The sequence below is a fragment of the Amblyomma maculatum genome, chromosome 11 (genome assembly GCF_055883805.1).
Source record: "Amblyomma maculatum isolate TAMU_Amacu chromosome 11, ASM5588380v1, whole genome shotgun sequence".
Classification (NCBI taxonomy): Eukaryota; Metazoa; Arthropoda; class Arachnida; order Ixodida; family Ixodidae; genus Amblyomma; species Amblyomma maculatum.
Window position 1 is genome coordinate 74,335,904 of NC_139354.1, and position 19,349 is coordinate 74,355,252.

A 19,349-nucleotide genomic window follows, 5' to 3' on the forward strand; every position below is an offset into this window, starting at 1 on the left:
AAAGAAGCTTCTTGCTTCACACAAAGTTCTGCGAATGTTCGACCCGACGCTCCCAGTTATTGTGGCTACAGATGCGTCTGCGTATGGCTTGGGGGCAGTACTACAGCCAGCTGACGGCCCACATGTTCGGACTGTTGCTTTCGCATCCCGAATGCTCACAGAGACAGAGCGAAAGTACTCAGCAGGAGAGCGGGAGGCCTTGGCCTGTCTGTGGGCGTGTGAGAAATGGCATATTTATCTATGGGGACGACCATTCACTTTAGTAACGGATCATCAAGCACTAGTGTCTTTGCTTTCGACACAACGCACAGGACAGCGACCCCTTCGCATCACAAGGTGGACCGCTCGTTTGCTACGTTACAACTTCACTGTTCAGTACAGACGTGGGCAACACAACACGATAGCGGATGCCTTGTCCCGGTTACCTGTTCCAGACACAGAAAATGGCGTTCAAATTGAAGATGAAATCGTGTCCCTCGTAACATCCTTGATTAGCAAAAATGACCTTCAACTTGCTACAACCGAGGATTGCGAGCTATAAGAAGTTGCTCATTTTGTCCAGACATCATGGCCACCCAAGAAAAGATTGACAACAGAGTTGTCCCCGTATTATGAGGTTCGTAAGGAACTCTCCATCGCTGACGGCCTTCTCATGCGCTCGGAACGCATTGTAGTTCCAGCGAAGCTCAGAGCTACGCTTGTTCAGCTGGCCCATAAATCGCACCCGGGAATAGTGAAGACAAAACAACGTCTTCGGGAGAAGTACTGGTGGCCAGGCCAAGACAAACAGGTTGAGACTGCTATCCGCAGCTGCATGATCTGCCAAGCCGCAGACAAAAGTGTCAAAACGTATTCTGCTCCACTGCAACCAGTGCCCCTTCCAGACAGACCATGGAGCAAGATAGCAATTGACATTGTTGGCTCATTTGAGCGTGCATCAGCAGACTGTCGATTTGTAATATCTTTAGTTGATTACTTTTCTAAATGGCCAGAAGTTGCTTTCGGCAGGGATGTGACCTCCCGTACAGTAATGGATTTTCTCCTATCGATATTCGCCCGGCAAAGATACCCTGATGAGTTGGTCTCAGATCATGGACCACAGTTTACATCCCGAGAATTTGAGTTATTTCTTCAAGACAGAGGAATCAAGCACATATTTTCTGCTGTATATCACCCGCAAGCAAATGGCCAGGTGGAAAGGTTTAACCGTGTGCTCAAATCATATGTCCAGGTTACCATATTGGAACCGCAACCAGTAAAAACAACTGTCACACAGTACTTGGGCATCTATAGCGCCACCCCTCATAGTGCCACTCGAGTTTCTCCTGCTGTGCTCCTGCATGGCCGGCACATGAGGATATCCTTGGACGTGATTGGACATCCCACTCCGACTTTCTTCGCAGACCCCGCTCAGGCAATGTGCTCGCTTCGGAAGAGGGTAAAGGAGTACCAGCGCAAAAATAAGGTGTATGCTGACCGACGAAGAGGGGCCCGAGTACCAAAGTTCCAAGTCGGAAAGTATGTAAGAGTGAAGAAACCGGTCCCCGGCCCGAAAGGATCTCAAAGTTTTCGACCACCGCTGAAAATCCTCAAGCGAATAGGACGTTGGTCCTTCGTCCTGGAGGATGGGCACACCTGGAATGCCTCGCAGTTGACCGCAGTACAAATGGAGGCATCGCCACAGCATGCGGTGCTAGACGAGGCCCACAGTGACCGAACTGCACAGACATCTGTCGAAACATCACTGCCGTTTGAGCCATATCAGTCAACATCACCAGGTCAACTACAACAGAGTTCGCAACACACGCGACATGCTTCAAGTGATGGTGCTGATGGTGATAGTGCTGGTGCTGATGGTGAGAGTAGCGATAGTGCTGGTAGTGACAGTGCTTGTAATGAACCTGATGCCGAGCTACCAACACTCCGTCGGTCTTCAAAAAATCGAAGGCCACCCGCAAGATTTCAAGACTATGTGCAGAGACATTTACTGCTTGTATATATCTGTATATGCTTGGCACCTCCTTTAATACTTGTATATATATATATATATATCTGTTTCTTTTTAGGGAGGAATAGATGCAGTGTTCATGGGCAACACTAGGTGCCCATAGTTAAGTGTTGTCAATACCCATCAACAGATGGCGCTAAGACTTCATATATAAACTGCTGCACACTTGAATAAAGACAGTCTCGTGTGGCATGAGTTGAGTGATCTATTCCCGCGGTCGTGCGCCGGCCAACACGACAGTTGGCACAACCATCAAGAATATCTGCGTCCTCACTTCGGCTGAATCGAAAGACGACTCGGTCCAGCAGTCGGCTGCCTGTAGAAGGTTTCAGCCTGCCCATTGATGTTGAGAACGTGGAAACTTGTTACGAGGCGGAGTCACATTTTTTTTTTCTTTTAACGGACTACTTCCGTACATTTGTCTGCGTTGACAGATATGTATGAAACGGAGTATAAGCATTGACGACGCTAGCACATCATGACGGCGCACAGCAGAGCAGACGAGGAGGCCCTGTGCGTGTCGCCTGTAGTGGTGTCTTGTCGTGTGCTTTTGTCGTTCCATTTTAAGGCATAGGTCCCGCTTTTCAGAAACTTCTTTTCCGAAGACTTTACTGGTATTCTCATACATCTGGCGGCATAACGTGTAGGCCCTCTGGTGGAAAAAGGCGAAATGAGCGAATGGGCAAACTGCGAAACGGAAGGTGGTATCTGGAATCGAAGCATCGTGCTGATGGCCCTTTTCGTGCAGTGGCAAAGGCTGACTTCCGGTACAATTGTATACGCTTACTTGAGGTGGCTTTGCTTTCTCGCGCCCGATGCGGCGTGCAGACCTTATCGACGGCTTAGCGTGCCAAGTTATCTTTTATCTTCCACTATAAACAACCGCATTACGGTATTATTTGTTCAAAATAAGCAAATCTGCGCCTCATACTTCTTGTCATTTTTATTTTTGTTTGGGCTCTAGGCATGCTGGCAATGAACACAATGTCTCGGCACCAGTGTTTTCAGCTTCGCAGCCCCGCGAGCGCGACCACAGACGAAGAACGAAGAATGACTCGCCTTCGAACTGAAGAAGAAGATATGCTACCAGTCTGCACATTGCTTCATTTCTGCCCCCGAGAATGCCGGACCTCAGATTTCTCAACTTCCTTCTATACGTTTGCACCGTAAGTGGTCATCTTGAACTATGTTTGGAGCCTCCACGCGATGCTGCTGTTGAAAACCTGTCCCCCGAAATTCATCGTTGTCCACTGGTGGTTGAATCTTGATGTCCGCTCGCTTTTCGTTTTTTCGACGTGTATCCATGATTAAGTGTGGATTTCCCGGCCTTGTGTGCAGCGCTATCAAAGCAACGTGTGGCACTAAACACTTCGGATTAAACCCTTAGGTCAAAGAGGACGTCAGACTTAGGACCTTACTTGGTATTTTACTGTCACATCTGCTTTTCACTTCTGTTTTGTGTGTTAAAATTTCCCCTGACTTGATTTGTATAGCAACTTTCTATCGCCACGGAGTTACCTCTTGGTATTTCATTCTTCCTTAAAGGGGCTCAAAACAGCTATAGCGATAGAGTTTCCCTATGCCTAGTATGTGAAAGAATGTCGATATAAGATAACCGTCTCGCAGGAATTTTTTTAATGCGACATTCGGAAGCAAAGTTATTTGCAATCAAATTTTGAATATCTAAGTTAAGTTAAATTGGTTCACAGGAAGGGAAAGGCGCAGTAACTGTCACACTTGCTCTGTGGACACCCGAACCGCGCCGTAAGGGAAGGGAGGAGGGTGGGAATGAAAGTGGAAAGAGAAAGAGGGGCCGTAGTGGAGGGCTACGGAGTAATTTCGACCACCTGGGGATCTTTAACGTGCGCTGACATCGCACAGCACACGACGCCTCTTCGTTTCGGCTCCATTGAAACGCAGCCGCCGCGGTCGGGTTCGAACCCGGGAACTCCGGCACAGTAGTCGGGCGTTTTACCACTGCACCACCCCGGCGGGGCTTGAATATCTGCGCCTTCGCGGCTTTCCTCGTCCTTTCAACTTTTTAGCGCGCGCGAAGGCTGGCCCTCTTCCACGGCCTCACCCACTGACACGCCACAACTGACGCATTTGCGCTTTTAATTTTTTTTTGCTTAGCGCAGCACGCCGCAACTTCCGTTTTGGCGCGCTTGCTTGCCGACGCGCCGCCGGGGGCCTCTCGTCGTCTGCTTCATCGTCATCGCCCTTCGGAACAACTCGGAAGTTATATTGCCACGCTATACATCCCTGGCGTTGACCTCACCTTCGATTTTGTGTTACGTCGTGTGCGCGACGGGTACAGGACAGTTCTGGGCTAGACTGGCCACTCTCTTGAGTTCGTGAAGGCAGTTATCGAAGCTCTGAATTGTTGTTTTCACGGGATATGAGCGGGAGGTCGTTACACTGTACAGTCCCTGACTACGAAGGTATTGCTAGTGACGGCAGGAAAAACATTCTGCATAAAGTGCCTCAAAAAAAGCCAACCTCCGGAAACAGTGGCTACAGCTCATCGGATAGCCAGCATCGGTGAAGAAAGCGTTTATCGATGTTTGCTTTACCCGGATGTGGTTCGCGATTTTTGGGATCCCAACAAGACTGCGTCTGCGTGAAGGAGCGGTACCAACGCTGTTTCTCAACACCGCCGGTAAGTGTCCACAGTACAGTGTAGATTGTTTTTTTTAAACTCAGGCGATCTTGCTCGGCGTAGTGGCATGCATAAGCAAGATTTGTCATGATCACTGTGAATTACACTGCTCGAAATAAAACAGTGGCGAGCTTAAGATGGGATTTCGATATTTTTTACTGTTACGCTAGTCGACTCCACGAAACAATGCGCCCATATAAGCCGTATACTATCGCCGTCGGGGTTCCGCAGCGGATTCTTCAACGACGTGTACTTATGGGGGTCGAGTCCCATCTCGGCACTCATTCGCCGAAGTCGCTTTTCGAGCTCGGGGTCCATAATATCCGTACCGCAGCAAGGGTATGAGGTGTTAGCGAAAGACTAGAAATTCAGAATTGAGATCGCGGAGAGTGGTCTTCCGGGCGTTGCGGAGGGAAACTATCTCGTGCACCTTGCTCGAACCTTGAAACCTTCGTGTTTAGGCTCCTCTTGCGTTTGACTATACGATGCCCCTTCGTAAAAGATAACGATCGATTATAAAGAAAAAAAAAACGGAAGGGGATGAGGAGAGGGGGACTGCGTAGTTGTGTGCTGTGGTGTAGTTTGTCATCCGCGGTTCGGCGCCAGCTGATTGCGGGAAAACGGCCAACGCGCGCGTCGACAGGAAGTAAACTGTTCGGTGCCAGATTATTATCGCAGCATGACTCCCGTCCTGTAGCCTTGTTTTCTCTTTACGCCGTGTGGTCTTTGTACAGAACGCACCCTGAAATGTCGCGCGGATAGAGCCGCGTCCATGTTCACTAACGGAGGCGGCCAGGAAAAAAACACATGAAAACCGAGGTGGGCGGTTGATAAAAGAACGAAGAAAGAGAAAAAAGGAGGGACACTGTCAAGAATGAAGAGATGGAAACAGAAAAAAAAAGTGCCAAGAGGCTTTACCCTTCAGCAGGAAGAGGGGGGGGGGGGGGGGGGGGAGGGTCGCGAATGAAACGTTATCGTTCGCGTGAACTGGCTTAGTCACTCAAAGTTGTGCCTCTTTATCCCTAAGCGATCAGCTGAATCGGAAGTGTAAAGTGTAAGTGTCGGTTTTGAAAGGAGCATAGACGGAATTATACACAACAAGATTTTTCCTGTGTAAAGGGGGGGGGGGGGAGATAAACCGCAACAAGTGAAGAGGACTTCTCCAAATGGCTCACCGACAACAATAAGAGGATGAGCCTTCTCCGATTCCTAACGGAACATAATTTGCACGGGTTCTTATAATGTGCCTTATGGCAAGCTTGCGTAATAATAATAAAAAACAAAACCAGCACGCGTATGCAGTGGTGCGACGATCGAGGGACACAGTTCGGCGTAGTGTTACAAGTGGCTCACGAATGCACATTGTTTTTTGTCTCAGCTTTTCCAGGAACAGCGGGTGCAGATCATTGGACCTCGCAGGAGATGGGTATTGCGACTCCCAAGGCTACAGCGCCAAGCACTGCACAGACAACGTTGTTGTCATTCAGACTGGCCATATTCTACAATGCGAACAGGTAAAAATAGGAGAGGTAAGGCAATGCTGCGCTACGAAAATTGGCAAGCTGCAATTCATATTGACTATGTGAAGTCACCTGCAGTGCCCAATAGCACGAGCAGGTAGAGCTTGGGAACGGCGAGGAGGTACATTTCGATTCTTCCGCAAAGATGCGCTATGTTGGTTCCGGCAAGTGGATTTCCTTCTCAGAAACCCAAGTGTGCGTGCGCGCCACGAATACTGCTCCCAGCATTGTCCCTTTCTGGCAATTGCAACTATTTCCTGCATTCACGGGAAATCCTCTAATGGCCGTAATCCTCAGGCTCCTTTCTTCTCCTGTACGTCAGCGGACGTGTCACTCCGATCGTCTCCTTTGGACAATAGGCCTTCCTCACTTGACAATAGCGCCTCTCGACGGGAAGGGTGAACAGTTGAACAAAAGCACTTCCGGCTATTTCTCACAGGGCGACGTTTCTTTTTATTTTTCTTGACGTTCCCTTGACAGGGTCAACTTGGCAGTTGTAGGGTCACGACCAAGCAAAGCATGCTCACACAAAAAGATTCGTGTGAACACGCTCACTTAGAGCCCCTACACAAAGAGCACATATCCATACCATGCCCACAGACGCACAATAGTGCGCGCAAGCGGGCCATGCACGGTCACAACAGCAGTCTTTAACAAAAGGCAACAATTTCTGCATATTATTACGAGAAATTATTTTCAACCTCATCAAGAGTGCCCTTGGCAAGTGCTGCTTGCATGTCTATGAATAAAAAGAATCAAATTAATCATTATATAATACAAACAATTCAATTACAAAATGTTTCATTGGTGCAAACTATTGGGAAAGAGGTACATTTGCTGAAATATATTATTATGTAATGAGTTTTTAATTTCATCTATCTACAGACGGCCAGCCAGCTATCCGGACATATTGCAAGAGCAGCAAATCGCCTATACAGCACTATTTTGATGCCTGGCACATTACTAAAGATGCGTGCAGTTGTTTGCTTTAATAATCAGGGCAAACACATGATAATAACATTATTCTATGCTGCGTTTAAGAAGTTGAAAGCTGTGAGCAGGTCGAAGGGCTGTGAATCAATAAAACCATGAATCAGACAATCACAAGTCATGTTTACTATATCCCAGGCAGCACAAACCAATGGTCCGACATTAGTAGTGTATTGGCGAATGTTGGCCCAACATAGGGCCAATGAGCTCCCAACATAGTACCAATATTGGTCCATGATTGTGCTGTATGGGATGTTGCTGCCCTGGGCCAGGGTTATGGTGACCTGATCATCAGCATGTGGTGCAACCTGTTGGACCACATATGCAATAAGGATAATGACCATGATAGATCATACAGGAAATGCCTGTATGAGCTTCTTGCAAACAGGCAATGGATGAGCAGAGGTAATCTGTTTTGTATAGGTTTTTTTGTAAACTTTTCTTTTTGATGTCGTTTGGAAGGTGCACGGCTCAAATGTGTGGCATTGGTCAACCAATGAAAAATTCAAGAGAGAGGTAATGCAAATAGAACTACCCGGAAAAAGCTTTCTACAGATTCGCACATAACAGCAAGTTCACATATGACATAGCCAAGAAAGAAACCCATAATGAAGTGAAGAAATAAAATATATATTTGAGAGCTGAGACTGCAAGATATTTTAATACTGAGGCAGCTTGGTTATACATGCCAGTATGGAACACAAATACAATGGGATTTTCCATAGTTTCCTATACTGACAATTTTAAAGACAAAGTGCAGCATGTTTGCTCGACATCTCTTAGATTTCTTCTCACAGTAATATAGTGGTACTTAGACCTGGGGTCTTTTTATGAAAACGATGCTAAAACAGTTTTCAGCTGCAGTGCAGCAGCTGTAAGCAGGATCAGCATCTGCGATTGACTAGAACACACAACAGCACTGCAACTCATCAGCCAAATATTTATATATATTTTTATGTATATATATTTAACATATTCATGTGCTTTCAAGAAGCTAAACTCCATTCTGAAGAATTCGCAGTTTTTGATTGACCCTCAAAAACTGTCTCCCAGAGCCCAAACATCTTTCCTTGAATCTTTTCATAACTTTGTCATCAGGTTCGCTCCCAAATCAATTGCATACTCGGATGGTGAGATGCAAGTAAGGTAAGTTGAATGAAAGAGAAGACTAAGGCATTATTTTTTTCACTCCAGTGTGACTATGCAGTCCAACTTTTCTGCATGGCATGGGCAAACAATAAATCCTTGCATGAAGCTTTTAATGTATGTACATAATATTGTCATTATAAAAGAAACAGAGACCAAAGGAAATAGAACACAGTGCGAAAAAGAAAAACAGAAGTTCATATCATTTGCTCCATTTCCTTTTGCTCCTTTTGATTCTTCAACTTGCTAAGCAGCCCATTGGAACTTGCAACTAAGCAGATCGCTTTAGGTTCTTGCTATGGAATAGCACTGGAGGGCTGAAAAATTGCTTTGTGGCCAATTTCAAGCACCTCAAAACAGTCTTTCTCATGGTCTAGTGCTGAGGTTTTAAGAAAAAGAGTTCAAAGGTGTTTTTTGCTTTTTAATGTGAGGAGGGGGAAGTTAATGTGTTACTGGACGCATTTGGCGCCTTTTTTTTATGGAAGTTGGGCTTGACTTCAGTCTCCTTAGTGCAGGGCTTGATCTGGAGCTCTCGTGTTATTAGGCCAGGTGAAAAGAGACCCTACAATTGCGATTCACGTACATGAGTCGACCCTGACATCTGCCAAAAAAAGTGCCCACCACGTAACTCAATCTCAACTTCTGCATAAAGTAGGCACTCAATGCACCTTATGAGCCAGCTGCCACAATTCTTCCGTCCTGATAGTAAATACACTGCTGTAAAATTAGCTGAACTTATCTTGTGTCTTTCTTTTCGAAACTTGGAACCCTGCCATGTCAAAGGTAGTTATCATACATTTGGAGGAGACTACAGTGCACACTTCTGATATTCAGGGAGGCTTCATATAATATGGTAAAAGCATATTTGGTAGAATTGTAGCACTTGCCATTCTGTAATCCCCTTCCATGAGAAAAGTGAGACAGGAGGCTATAGACGTACTGCATAGGCCACCAAGGGTCCTCATTGAAAGTCATTGCTGTTATATTAGATGGGATGAGATAAAGAAACAGTGCACCAGGAATACATACAGACAGAAATGACATGAGCTGAGACACTGCAATGACACAAAGTTGAGGGCATGCATGAAGGGCTGGCTGGAAAAACACCTCGTCTCTCTTTTGCGCTCCTCATCTTAGTGCTGTCCCAAGACAAAGGTAGTTTTTAACGAACTGGAAGTTATCAGCGCAAGTTTCCGACACCTCTAGAACCGTCTCGAAAGTGCTGAAGCTATTGTATTGAAACTGAAAGAATGCTCAAGGTTCACTTGATCACTTGGACTAATGATGATCGCTAGAATACGACAGCAGGGAGAACAGGGGTGATCCACGATATGAAGTTGTATAGCCCATGTCATAAATTCATTTTGCTGCTTGAAGATCATTGCATCACATTCTTAATTGATATAAAGGCACTGAATATAGAAGCTAAAACAGAAGCAATCTGCATTGATGTGAATATAATGCATAATGGTTCCTTATAGTAGCCTCTACTTGGCATAATTTTGCTAGTAGGCAACAAGAAACACATTTTTTTCCAAAGTATGAGATATTCATTCATATTTACCTTCCTTTTAAGCAACATCTGGCTGTTATTCACTTCAATGAAAATTCTTCTAAGCTCCAGGCGAAGAAAAAAGAGAGGACGGCTGGAAAGTGAAAATGGTAAAGTCAAGAAAAGACAACTTCAGTGCCAATCCAGTGAAAATAGAGCATACTTTTTGTAAGCTAAAACTTTGTTCTGCTTATAATATTACACAAAAAACTAAGTGAACTGTTGTAATCACGATGACTATTTCCCGCAGCGTACGTCGAGAGGCTCCTCCAGGATGCGGAGAAACGGTCTCAGGGCTCTTCACACAGAAACACAGCTGCAAGCATAGCTTCAGAGTGCCACCTTATGACTGATGCCTAAGAAAGACAGTCAAAATAACTACTAATTGCTGCACACAGGCAACAGATTTGTGCTTCATCATGACTATTCAACGGCACAGTACAACTGTCAGTATACGTAACCCAAATGCTCAACAGACTGGCATCAGCGAGGAAAAGCATTGGCCGCTGGAGCCAAAACAATTGTTTCAATATGTTTGCTTCGACTAACAATAGCTACAGCGCAGTTTCATATGACTTTTTTTGTCGTGGTGAGTGTAGTCTTGGACTCATGTCTCTGTGTTTCGCGTCTGGCTGCGGCCAGGCAAACGTGCACACAAAACATGTTGCTGTTTGCTTATCGCGGCAACTCCACATGCTGTGCGACCGCTCGCAGGCCCTTCAAGTATTGCATCAAAGCTGCCGCTTGAAACAGAAAAGTAGGAAAGACAGAGCAACTGTGGGTTCAGGATGTGTGTAAAGATAGATTGCGAATAATTATGCCAATCAGAGTCGTTCAGCTTCTTGAGGTCAAGCTGGAAGTAAATGGAAGTAATTAAAGTGAGGTGACTTCACAAGTGAACATGTCAGATCTCTCTTTTCACGGGCTCGCTGTTTCCCATCCGTTAAGGTACACAGTTTACAAGACAACAGTGTAATTGCGCTGGTTAATATTATGTGCGCGATATAATACTGTGTCCATAGCGGTAATTTATATTGCTGAGCGACTAAAAAAGCACAGCGCTTCTCCGCGGAGAGAATTTTTGTTTTAATAACGTCAATTGTTTACTGCCTCAGTACATAATCGAATACTTATCTAGAGAAATGCTGTAAGCCTTCTCTCCAAAGAAAGTTGTTTTCTTTGTTTCTTCGATTGCTCCTCATCACTGCACGCCATGTCAAACCTTGCAAGAGGCAGATACAGCATACGAATCTTAATACGTGTTTACCGCGGCGTCTTGTATCTATCCGGCCTAACCGCTCAATAGTTTGTGGTGAAACTTCACACGGAGCTTTGATATTGCGGTAACTTTTATTTGCTCGTAGTAATTTAGGTAAGGGTGCTTAATTCTTTGCTGCTGCGTACAGTACGCACCCGCAATCTGCGCCAGAATCAGGGGCCGAAAGCTGCCAATGCCGGCAGGTGATACCACGGGTTCGTGCATCGCGCACGGCCGAGCCAGGTAGGTACAGTTGTCTTAGCTAATTTACTATAAGACAAAAGTTCATACGCTACAAACGTGCTATGTGACAAAACGAGTTTGATGCAATCAAGTCAACAGTAGGATTTTAAACGTCGCCATAGTATTGATACATCACAACAATGACTAACTCATTGCACCTGTGAAACCATCGTGCATCTGTGCTCTATATTCAGGCTAGTAAACACATTACTTACCAGCGTATGTTTTCGCCTTGACTCGATCCGAGGTGCGTATTTTGGTTTGGTGGACACGGGAACGGAGCGGTTGCCTCCGAAATTTTGCTGCACTACGTACGGCCCGGTGCACTGGGACACGGCATTTAAGGCACCGACCTAATGCTGGAGACCGTTAAGCCAATTTCGAAGTCCATTTCGCATGGGAGACACAAGAAACGAGAACATACACAAGTGGAAAGCGCCCCGCAGGGAACTGAAACTAGGTCGCCGCGCGCCACCGCGCCGTGGTTACCGTGGGGACCGCGGTGCCCGCGTTACACAGGAAGTGCAAGGAAAAAATCTTTCAAAAAATGTTTCTGTCTACAAAACATTCTAATTTTCTTTCCTGATAACTAAAAGTTAAGCGTATTACAATTATTTTGGCATAAGTGGTAGTTTTATGGTTGCGTGACGTCGCAAAGAAGCAGACCAATAGTCATTCGAAAACGCATTTACGTAGGCGCGTTGCACAGATGAGAAGGGGGACCGCAGAAGTGGAAGGAAAGAGAGCGCCCATTTTCGAATAGGATTGCGGGACCTGTGCTGCGCGTAGACGTGTTTTATTACGTTCAGATGTGTATCGCAGCATAACCTAGCGACTGAGATAGTTTGCGAGCAGTGCTCGGGAGGTGTCGTGGGCCCCTTTAAGAAGACAGGAAATTACGCAAAATAGAACTTAATAAGACGGCGATCACCAACGCTCTGCGTGAGACTGTTTTATAATTTGATCTTGATAGAGGCTATCATATTTCCTGCAGAGTTCTATAGTGTATTCCATTTTTATAAGAGGCGTGACAGCCTGCGGCGACAGCATTGAACTCTCGAGTATGGGCACGACTATGGAGACGCGATGTTTAATTCATAGCTCGAGATAACAGAACATGCGGCGCCCAAGTACGTGGTGCCATACGTAGAACTTTAAAGTGCTCGGCGCTGGAAAACTCGAAACTCGCAAACGAACTCAGTAGAGCTAGCACGCTAAGTTATCATGAATTTGAACGCTATGTGAGAGCATCAGAATCGAGCACAACCTTGTGTTTTCAGCTATGCACGCATCCGCATTGAGACTAGGACAGTTGCAGCGCTTTGATTGTGTTTCATTTCTACAGCCTTCTTCCCCTTGAAAGCTGTGTCTTCATGCCGGTGGGATTCCACCCTGTTACTCTGGAGCACATAAGTTTCCCGCAGAAATGGAAAGTCGAAGATCGCTTACAGCAGATGAAGATTGGTACGGCAATAGGGCAACAAAAGGCAAGTCGACTCTATATTTGGCTCCCAAGAACACATGTGTCTATCACAGTCACCGCGAACTTTAATGTAGTACGTTTTGTTGGCTGTCGCTTAACTGCTAAATTGCGTTTAAAGGTTTATAATCTCTGCCTACTGCTAGAAACAAACTCTTCCTTCCAGTTCTTTTATTGCCAACCAACAATTGGCGGAAAGATTAGTCAATCGTCACCTGACGAGGAGAAACGTACTTAAACAAAGAATATGATGAGGTGGGACTGAGAACACCAGCTGTGAGTGCTAAAATGGTAACCACAAGCACAGCCGAATTCTAACTAGTGAGCTCTGCAGCATTAAGGGCCCCGTGTCCCTGAAAAGCCAGTCTCGGCGCTAAGTTTGTAAAGGAAAAACAAGAGGAATGTAAATAAACAATAACTGTTTTGCGAAAACCAGCGGACTCGAGGTTCATTCGCAGTGCGAGGTGAGCACGCTACCACTCCGCCACAGTACTGCATTGCTGCTCTCCGAATAAAGACGGACGTAATGTATGTATTGCTTAGGTGCCTCATTGGAGAGAAACTAATTAAGGAAGTAACCGCTAAAATAGTAGCAAAGAACATTCCCGCCTTGCTTACTTGCAATGCACCTCTCACTGAAAAATTCATTCGGTCGTACGATGCTGCCGCAACAGATGGCGCGAACCACCGACCGATTCAAATCCTAATATATCCAGCCATCATTATGAAAGTATTGGAGTTTAGTTGCTATCACGTTGAACACTTAAAGGCGAAGCTTGAACGTTCTCCATTTGTTTGTTTGAAATATGAAACAGGACAGGGAGATTTGCTGCGGTACTTTCAGTATAATCCCGATAATGCGTATGTAAATGTAAAGAAAGCTTTTATGTGTGCCTATGAGGGCAGTAACGTGAGACGCTTCCTAACCAGACCAATCGCCTATGATTTTGCCTGCGTATGGTTATTAAGCCTTATTCACACAGTCAGCGCCCGTCAGAATGGCATTTTCTAAAACCTACCAATGTGGTCGTGGATCATATTGTTCTGTTTTTGTTATTCATTCTTCTAACATACTATCATGACCTAGCAAATATTTTGCCTGTTTTTCAAACAATTTTATTTATACGTTTAGTAGGCGATTTGTAATTACTATGAATAGGATTATAATATATTTAAAGTGTAATATACTTAAGAACAAATTTAAGGTACTATCCCGTGAAAAGTGTTTTTGCTGGAATGAACACTAATACTTATATCTGTGCAATTTGAAATCAAAAATATCTTGGATTTTTTAATATTACCCAAGGAAAGGCGGAGTAAATAAAACACTTCCATTTACATTTTATTAGAAGATAACGCGGAGATGTTATCTAGGAATGGCATTAGTTTTAAAAGCTTACTTTATTCTCTCGCGCCTAATGTTTGTACAGTTTTTTTCTACTGATAAATATTGGAGGTTTTATCTTCCTTATACTCAGTATACAGAATGTAGGATTGATAACGCTCTGACTTGAAGTTAGGCAAATGTCGATGCACCTGTATCCCAAAAGCATTATTTGCTCTCATATGTTCTTACAATATGCGGCACAGATTGCTCTAAAGTTTCGTCATAAAACTGCCAAATTCCACACAGCTGCAAATAAAAGCAGTGTTAAAGGAATAAAAAATGATCATAAGAAAGCGCGTTTTATTCTAAATATGCCCATGTGACCTATGGAATTTGTTTTAAGGGTTGAATATAGAGCGATTCTTGCTTGATTTTCGTTTTTAATTAACAAATACGAACTATGGTAAAAGCGGTTTGCAGACATGAGAATATTATGTTGTGGGCGAGCAAAAAATGTGCAGTGCAAGTTTTAGGTAATTGTTTTAGGCGAAAATTGCAATCTGGGGAAAGAAAAGACATTCGTTCACACAAATAGGCGGCATCGTTTTTCTTCTATCAGTTAATTTATTTAGTCGTATTTATTTACTAGATTTGCTCCGAAAGCATCGAAACTTCATCAACTTTATAAATTATCAACATGTTTATTCTGCCATGCCATGACGTCCAAACTTCTTTACAGGAAATCCTGCTAAGATATATATCGTAACGCGCTATGATAAACGGATGAATACAGTTCGTAAGAAGCGGCACCTGAGAGATGTAATATTCCTCCTTAGTCTGAAAATTAAGCTCATTGGCGTTGCGTGTGATTTATTTTCTCTTTCTTCCGCATAGATGTACTAATCACAGTGATATCTGTTAATTCCCCCGGCTTGAGCCTAGACTGATATCGACATGTTTATTTATCTATTCTCGGGTGCAATTCAATCCCCTGTTCTTAGTTTTTATTGTAGTTTTGAAAAGCATTTAACCTCTTTTCTTAAAAATTATTTCAAGAAATATTAGGTGCATTTTATTTCAAGCAACCCTGGAAGAATACAAGAATCCATTTTCTTCAAAGAATTCATATTTTGACAAAATGGCCGATGCCCTTGAAATATATTTAGTTCTTGTGCTTTGCAGGTATCCACGTGCCTGTCAGAGTCAAGGTTTTGCACTTGTTCAAGAGGCTCTGCAAATGTAGAAAAAATTCATGCGTGAGAACTCTACATTAAACAAAAACACACTGCGATGTGATGCTCCCAGTGAAATGGTGTATTGTTTACGGTCACGTGCTAATAAATAAAATTCGCACATTAACATTTAAACCATTCAAAAATAGTAGCTGACAACACGCTAGGTAATAATGAGGAACATCAGTTCTCAAAACATTTATAACGTTATACAAAAACAAAGGGCAAGATAGAATGTTAGGACTAAGCACATACCACAATGTGCTCATCGTTAGTCTTCTGGCTTTTTACAGCATGCTTTTTGGACCATCAGACTGATAATAGACGGCTAATTTGATCAAAAGTATATTTCGACAATATGAGACCTTTGAAATAAATCACTACCAGGAGTCACGCTATGTCCAATCTTGAGAATGACAACACACTATGAAACGCAATAGCTAATTTTGTCCTCTATCTACCCCGAACCTTCGGTAAAAAATAATTTTATTTTGAATCATTGCTGCCACCTTTTTTAGAGCCAAGCTCAGATCACGGAGAGGATTGCTCCTTTTTTAGACCGTAAAATCCGTTGCTTCTTCTTATGAATCTCATATAGAGCTGGGATTTCACTTCAGGTACAGCACGGGAAGTTAATGCCAGTCGCTTCTTTGCGCGTGGTATGCAAAGAGCCAGGGCACTCGCGTAATTTAATTCTCAGCATTTCTGCTACTTCTTATTCGCTTACCTTCCCAAAATATATTCGCACTGGCACGTATCTCCCCAAATATATTGAATTGCCTGACAGATTGCCACAGAGAAATTCTACTGCCCTGCCTACTGTTTTCCTCCATTGGCACCGTTGCCAAACAGGCCCTCCTACCGTGAGTTCCCCTTTTAAAATGCTTTCGAAACATTATTGTCGCCTAAACCGAGGTATGGTGCACTTGACGTCCGTAGGTAGCCATTGAGTAGTTAAACCCATGTAAACTGAGTCTCACAATGCTTAATCGAACTTCCACTCTTTAGACCAGGTTAAGCCATTTTGAACCTCTGAAGTTTCTTAACCTTCATCATCATCATCATCAGCCTGATTATACCCCCTGCAGGGCGAAAGCCTCTCCAATATTTCTCCACTTAACCCGGTTCTGTGCTAGCTGCATCCACTTTACTCCTGCGAACTTCTTAACCTCATCCGCCCACCTAACTTTCTGCCGCCCCCTGCTACGTTTTCCTTCCCTTGGAATGCAGTTTGTTACCCTAAGCGACCATCGGTTATCCTCTCTTCGCACTACATGTCCTGCCCATGTTCATTTCTTCTTCTTAATTTCACCTTCTTCTTAATCTTAACCTTAGATTAGCTATACTTGTGTTTGAGCCTAAATCGCGGCGCTTCTCTCGACTGCTGTTGTTGGTATTTTGGAATGGATTCATTAGAAGCTTGAGTTTCAAACCAATATATAATGCTTATATGCTGCTCCATGATTACAGTAACGAATATGACTACGATGATTCTTTTATATTTATTCAACCACATATAAATCTCTCAGAATACCCATTAGCGCCTAGCGTTAACATTGCTCCGCAATGAAGTACAAGAAAACAATAAATATTTTGGAGCATATATGCTCGAACCTTGGAACCTATCCCAAATATATATAATCATGAAGTTGCAGAGTAATGTTAGTAACAGTTCCAATACTCTCCACCGGTTAATATCATTATAGGGTGGAGAGCAAAGAGCATTCCAGAACTCCTTAATACATCAAGAGGAGGTCAATGATGAACACACTGCGCATGACATAAAATCTGCGCTACTATTTTAAGCCCAAAGTTAAAATGGTTATAAATTGCATGTGTGACGATCTCGATTATATATTTTTAAAAATAACGTGTCTGACCCGGAATCAGCAGATCGTAGAGCTTTCCATGGTACCCCAGTACTAGGAGAAAATGAGTATTTTAAAGCAATAGTGCGTCAATATTTTGATGCCTAAAACGAAACGCTCAGAGCTCTGTTGTGCTATTACACGGGAAATACCTGAATGATGACATACATTTAGGCATGCATTTCTTTAGGCAATGTATTAAAATCGCTAACTGTCTATATTTTAGCATACAACCAAGTGCATGAGGTGCAGCACTAGCTCAACTCTGCGATGCTTCATTTTTGAAGGCGTCCCAAAAGACAATAGCATTCGCTTACGTCTCTCCGATGTTTACCCAAGCTTATAGTTTATCATATTTTGATGAATTTTCATTTTTCCTTTAAGAGGCACTTACTTTGCTAGCTGTGTGCAACGATGATTAATGTTTGTATTTCATGTTATGTTATAAAATGTTGTCAATACTAAATATTTGACCCGGGAAGAGTATTGACTGACTGAAGCAGTGTATACAGATAGTTCGTATATCATTTATGCTAAGCCTTTTTAAGCAGCTTCTTGGACTACCGAAGGATCTTTCTGTTTACCAAGTGAAATAATTTTCTAATGGTAGCATAGGCTCTCCTTTAATCCTTTCATTAACATTATTTGACATTTCCAACAGGGATCGGTTAACTGCACTTAATTATTGGCTTCAATATTTCTAATAATCCTAAAACTATTTCCAGAAACGAAGTGTTTACATCATAAGGACTTAGGTACAATGTAGGGACACTGACGACAATTGTTATGCTAGCAGAACCCGATATTGCGATATTTCGTGACATCTGCACTTTTCCGGCAGCAAAACGTGCATTTATTGATGAGATATTGCGATATAAAGTTGAGCGGTTTTTTTTTTCTTCCGCCGGTTGAATTTAAACATTTCATAACAACTACATAGACAAAATGACGGCGTCCAAGACATAATACAGACTCCGCGAATGCTGGCCTGCGGCGAGCAGTGCAGTCTAGCAGTAGCCGAAATGAAAGTATGAAAGCTACCGCCGGCCTTTGCGTCATGCCGTCGTCAACGCCGTGAGCGGCGCGCACGGAGGCACAAAGCAGCGCGTAGTGGTCTTTCGTACGGTAAACTACGGTAATGTCAACGAAAATACGTAGCAGGTGCGCGGAGAAACTTGTTTTTTTTTTTTTTTTTTCGAAGAGCACTTAGTCCTTTCAGCTGCACGATGAAAACAAAACCTAGGCGAGCACGCCTGCGCCGGAACATCACCGAAACTAAAAACAAGGCCACCTGTTGAAGCAGCAATTATGTTTCTCATTGCCTTGTCCCATACAGGTTGCCTTTTTGCTGTCCTCTCCGCGTCATAAAAGCGTATAAAAGCATAAACCTGCTACTCGATTCAAACATGCAGCGTAATTAAAATTTGTCAGCCTCCAAGATCTATTGCGCGGCACGTGACTCGCAGTTGCGAGCTTCGGTCGTTTCAGTTGTGGCGGCGATACCTTTATCTCTATTCTTGCCCTTTTCTACCTTACTAGAACTTTATTTTGAGTAGGAGTGGTGTTTTTGTAACCAGGAACTGCTGTTCTATCGATGCAAAACTTCTTTATTTTCTGTTCAGTGCCCCTTTGTGAAGCAAGAACTGTTTTATGAGCAGTAGTAGAAATATGAGAATTCAAATACTACCTTATTGATAGGCGGCCTTAGTTTTGACATCCCATTAGTCTGCCTGTTATATCTATAGGCGTCAAAAAATGCTGTTATATCGCTTTGTTTATCTGAAACTATTTTAAATCCAGGTTATGCTTCTCGTTTCGTGAGCAGCCCCCTCAGTTACTTCTTTGTCGGTGAAAGGGAAAATCTCGCATTATCGAGGACAAACCCCCTCCTTGTTTGGGTTTCATTATCCTCACCATCAGCACCTAGCTATGTAGTTTTACTTCAGTCCCACGTGCTGAATTAATTGTAGTGGCGTAGGACGTTATTTTCTTTTTTTTTTCTTGCATATTCTGCACGCTATTTTTTGCTTCCTTGCGCTGCACAGTGGACAAAAAGAAAAGAGAGA

The 19,349-nt window shown here is 43.7% G+C and overlaps 1 protein-coding gene across 2 annotated transcripts in view; it reads right to left on the bottom strand.

Moving 5' to 3' along the window:
* Positions 1-14,864: 14,864 nt before the first annotated feature.
* Positions 14,865-19,349, bottom strand: part of LOC146174175 (receptor-type tyrosine-protein phosphatase H-like) — a 35,953-nt gene continuing 31,468 nt past the window's right edge. For both annotated transcript variants that reach the window (XM_084584282.1, XM_084584281.1), the window contains one exon: positions 14,865-15,414. In XM_084584282.1, the coding sequence (XP_084440408.1) occupies positions 15,413-15,414 (2 nt within the window). In that variant the 3' untranslated portion in view covers positions 14,865-15,412. The remainder of the gene's footprint in view (positions 15,415-19,349) is intronic.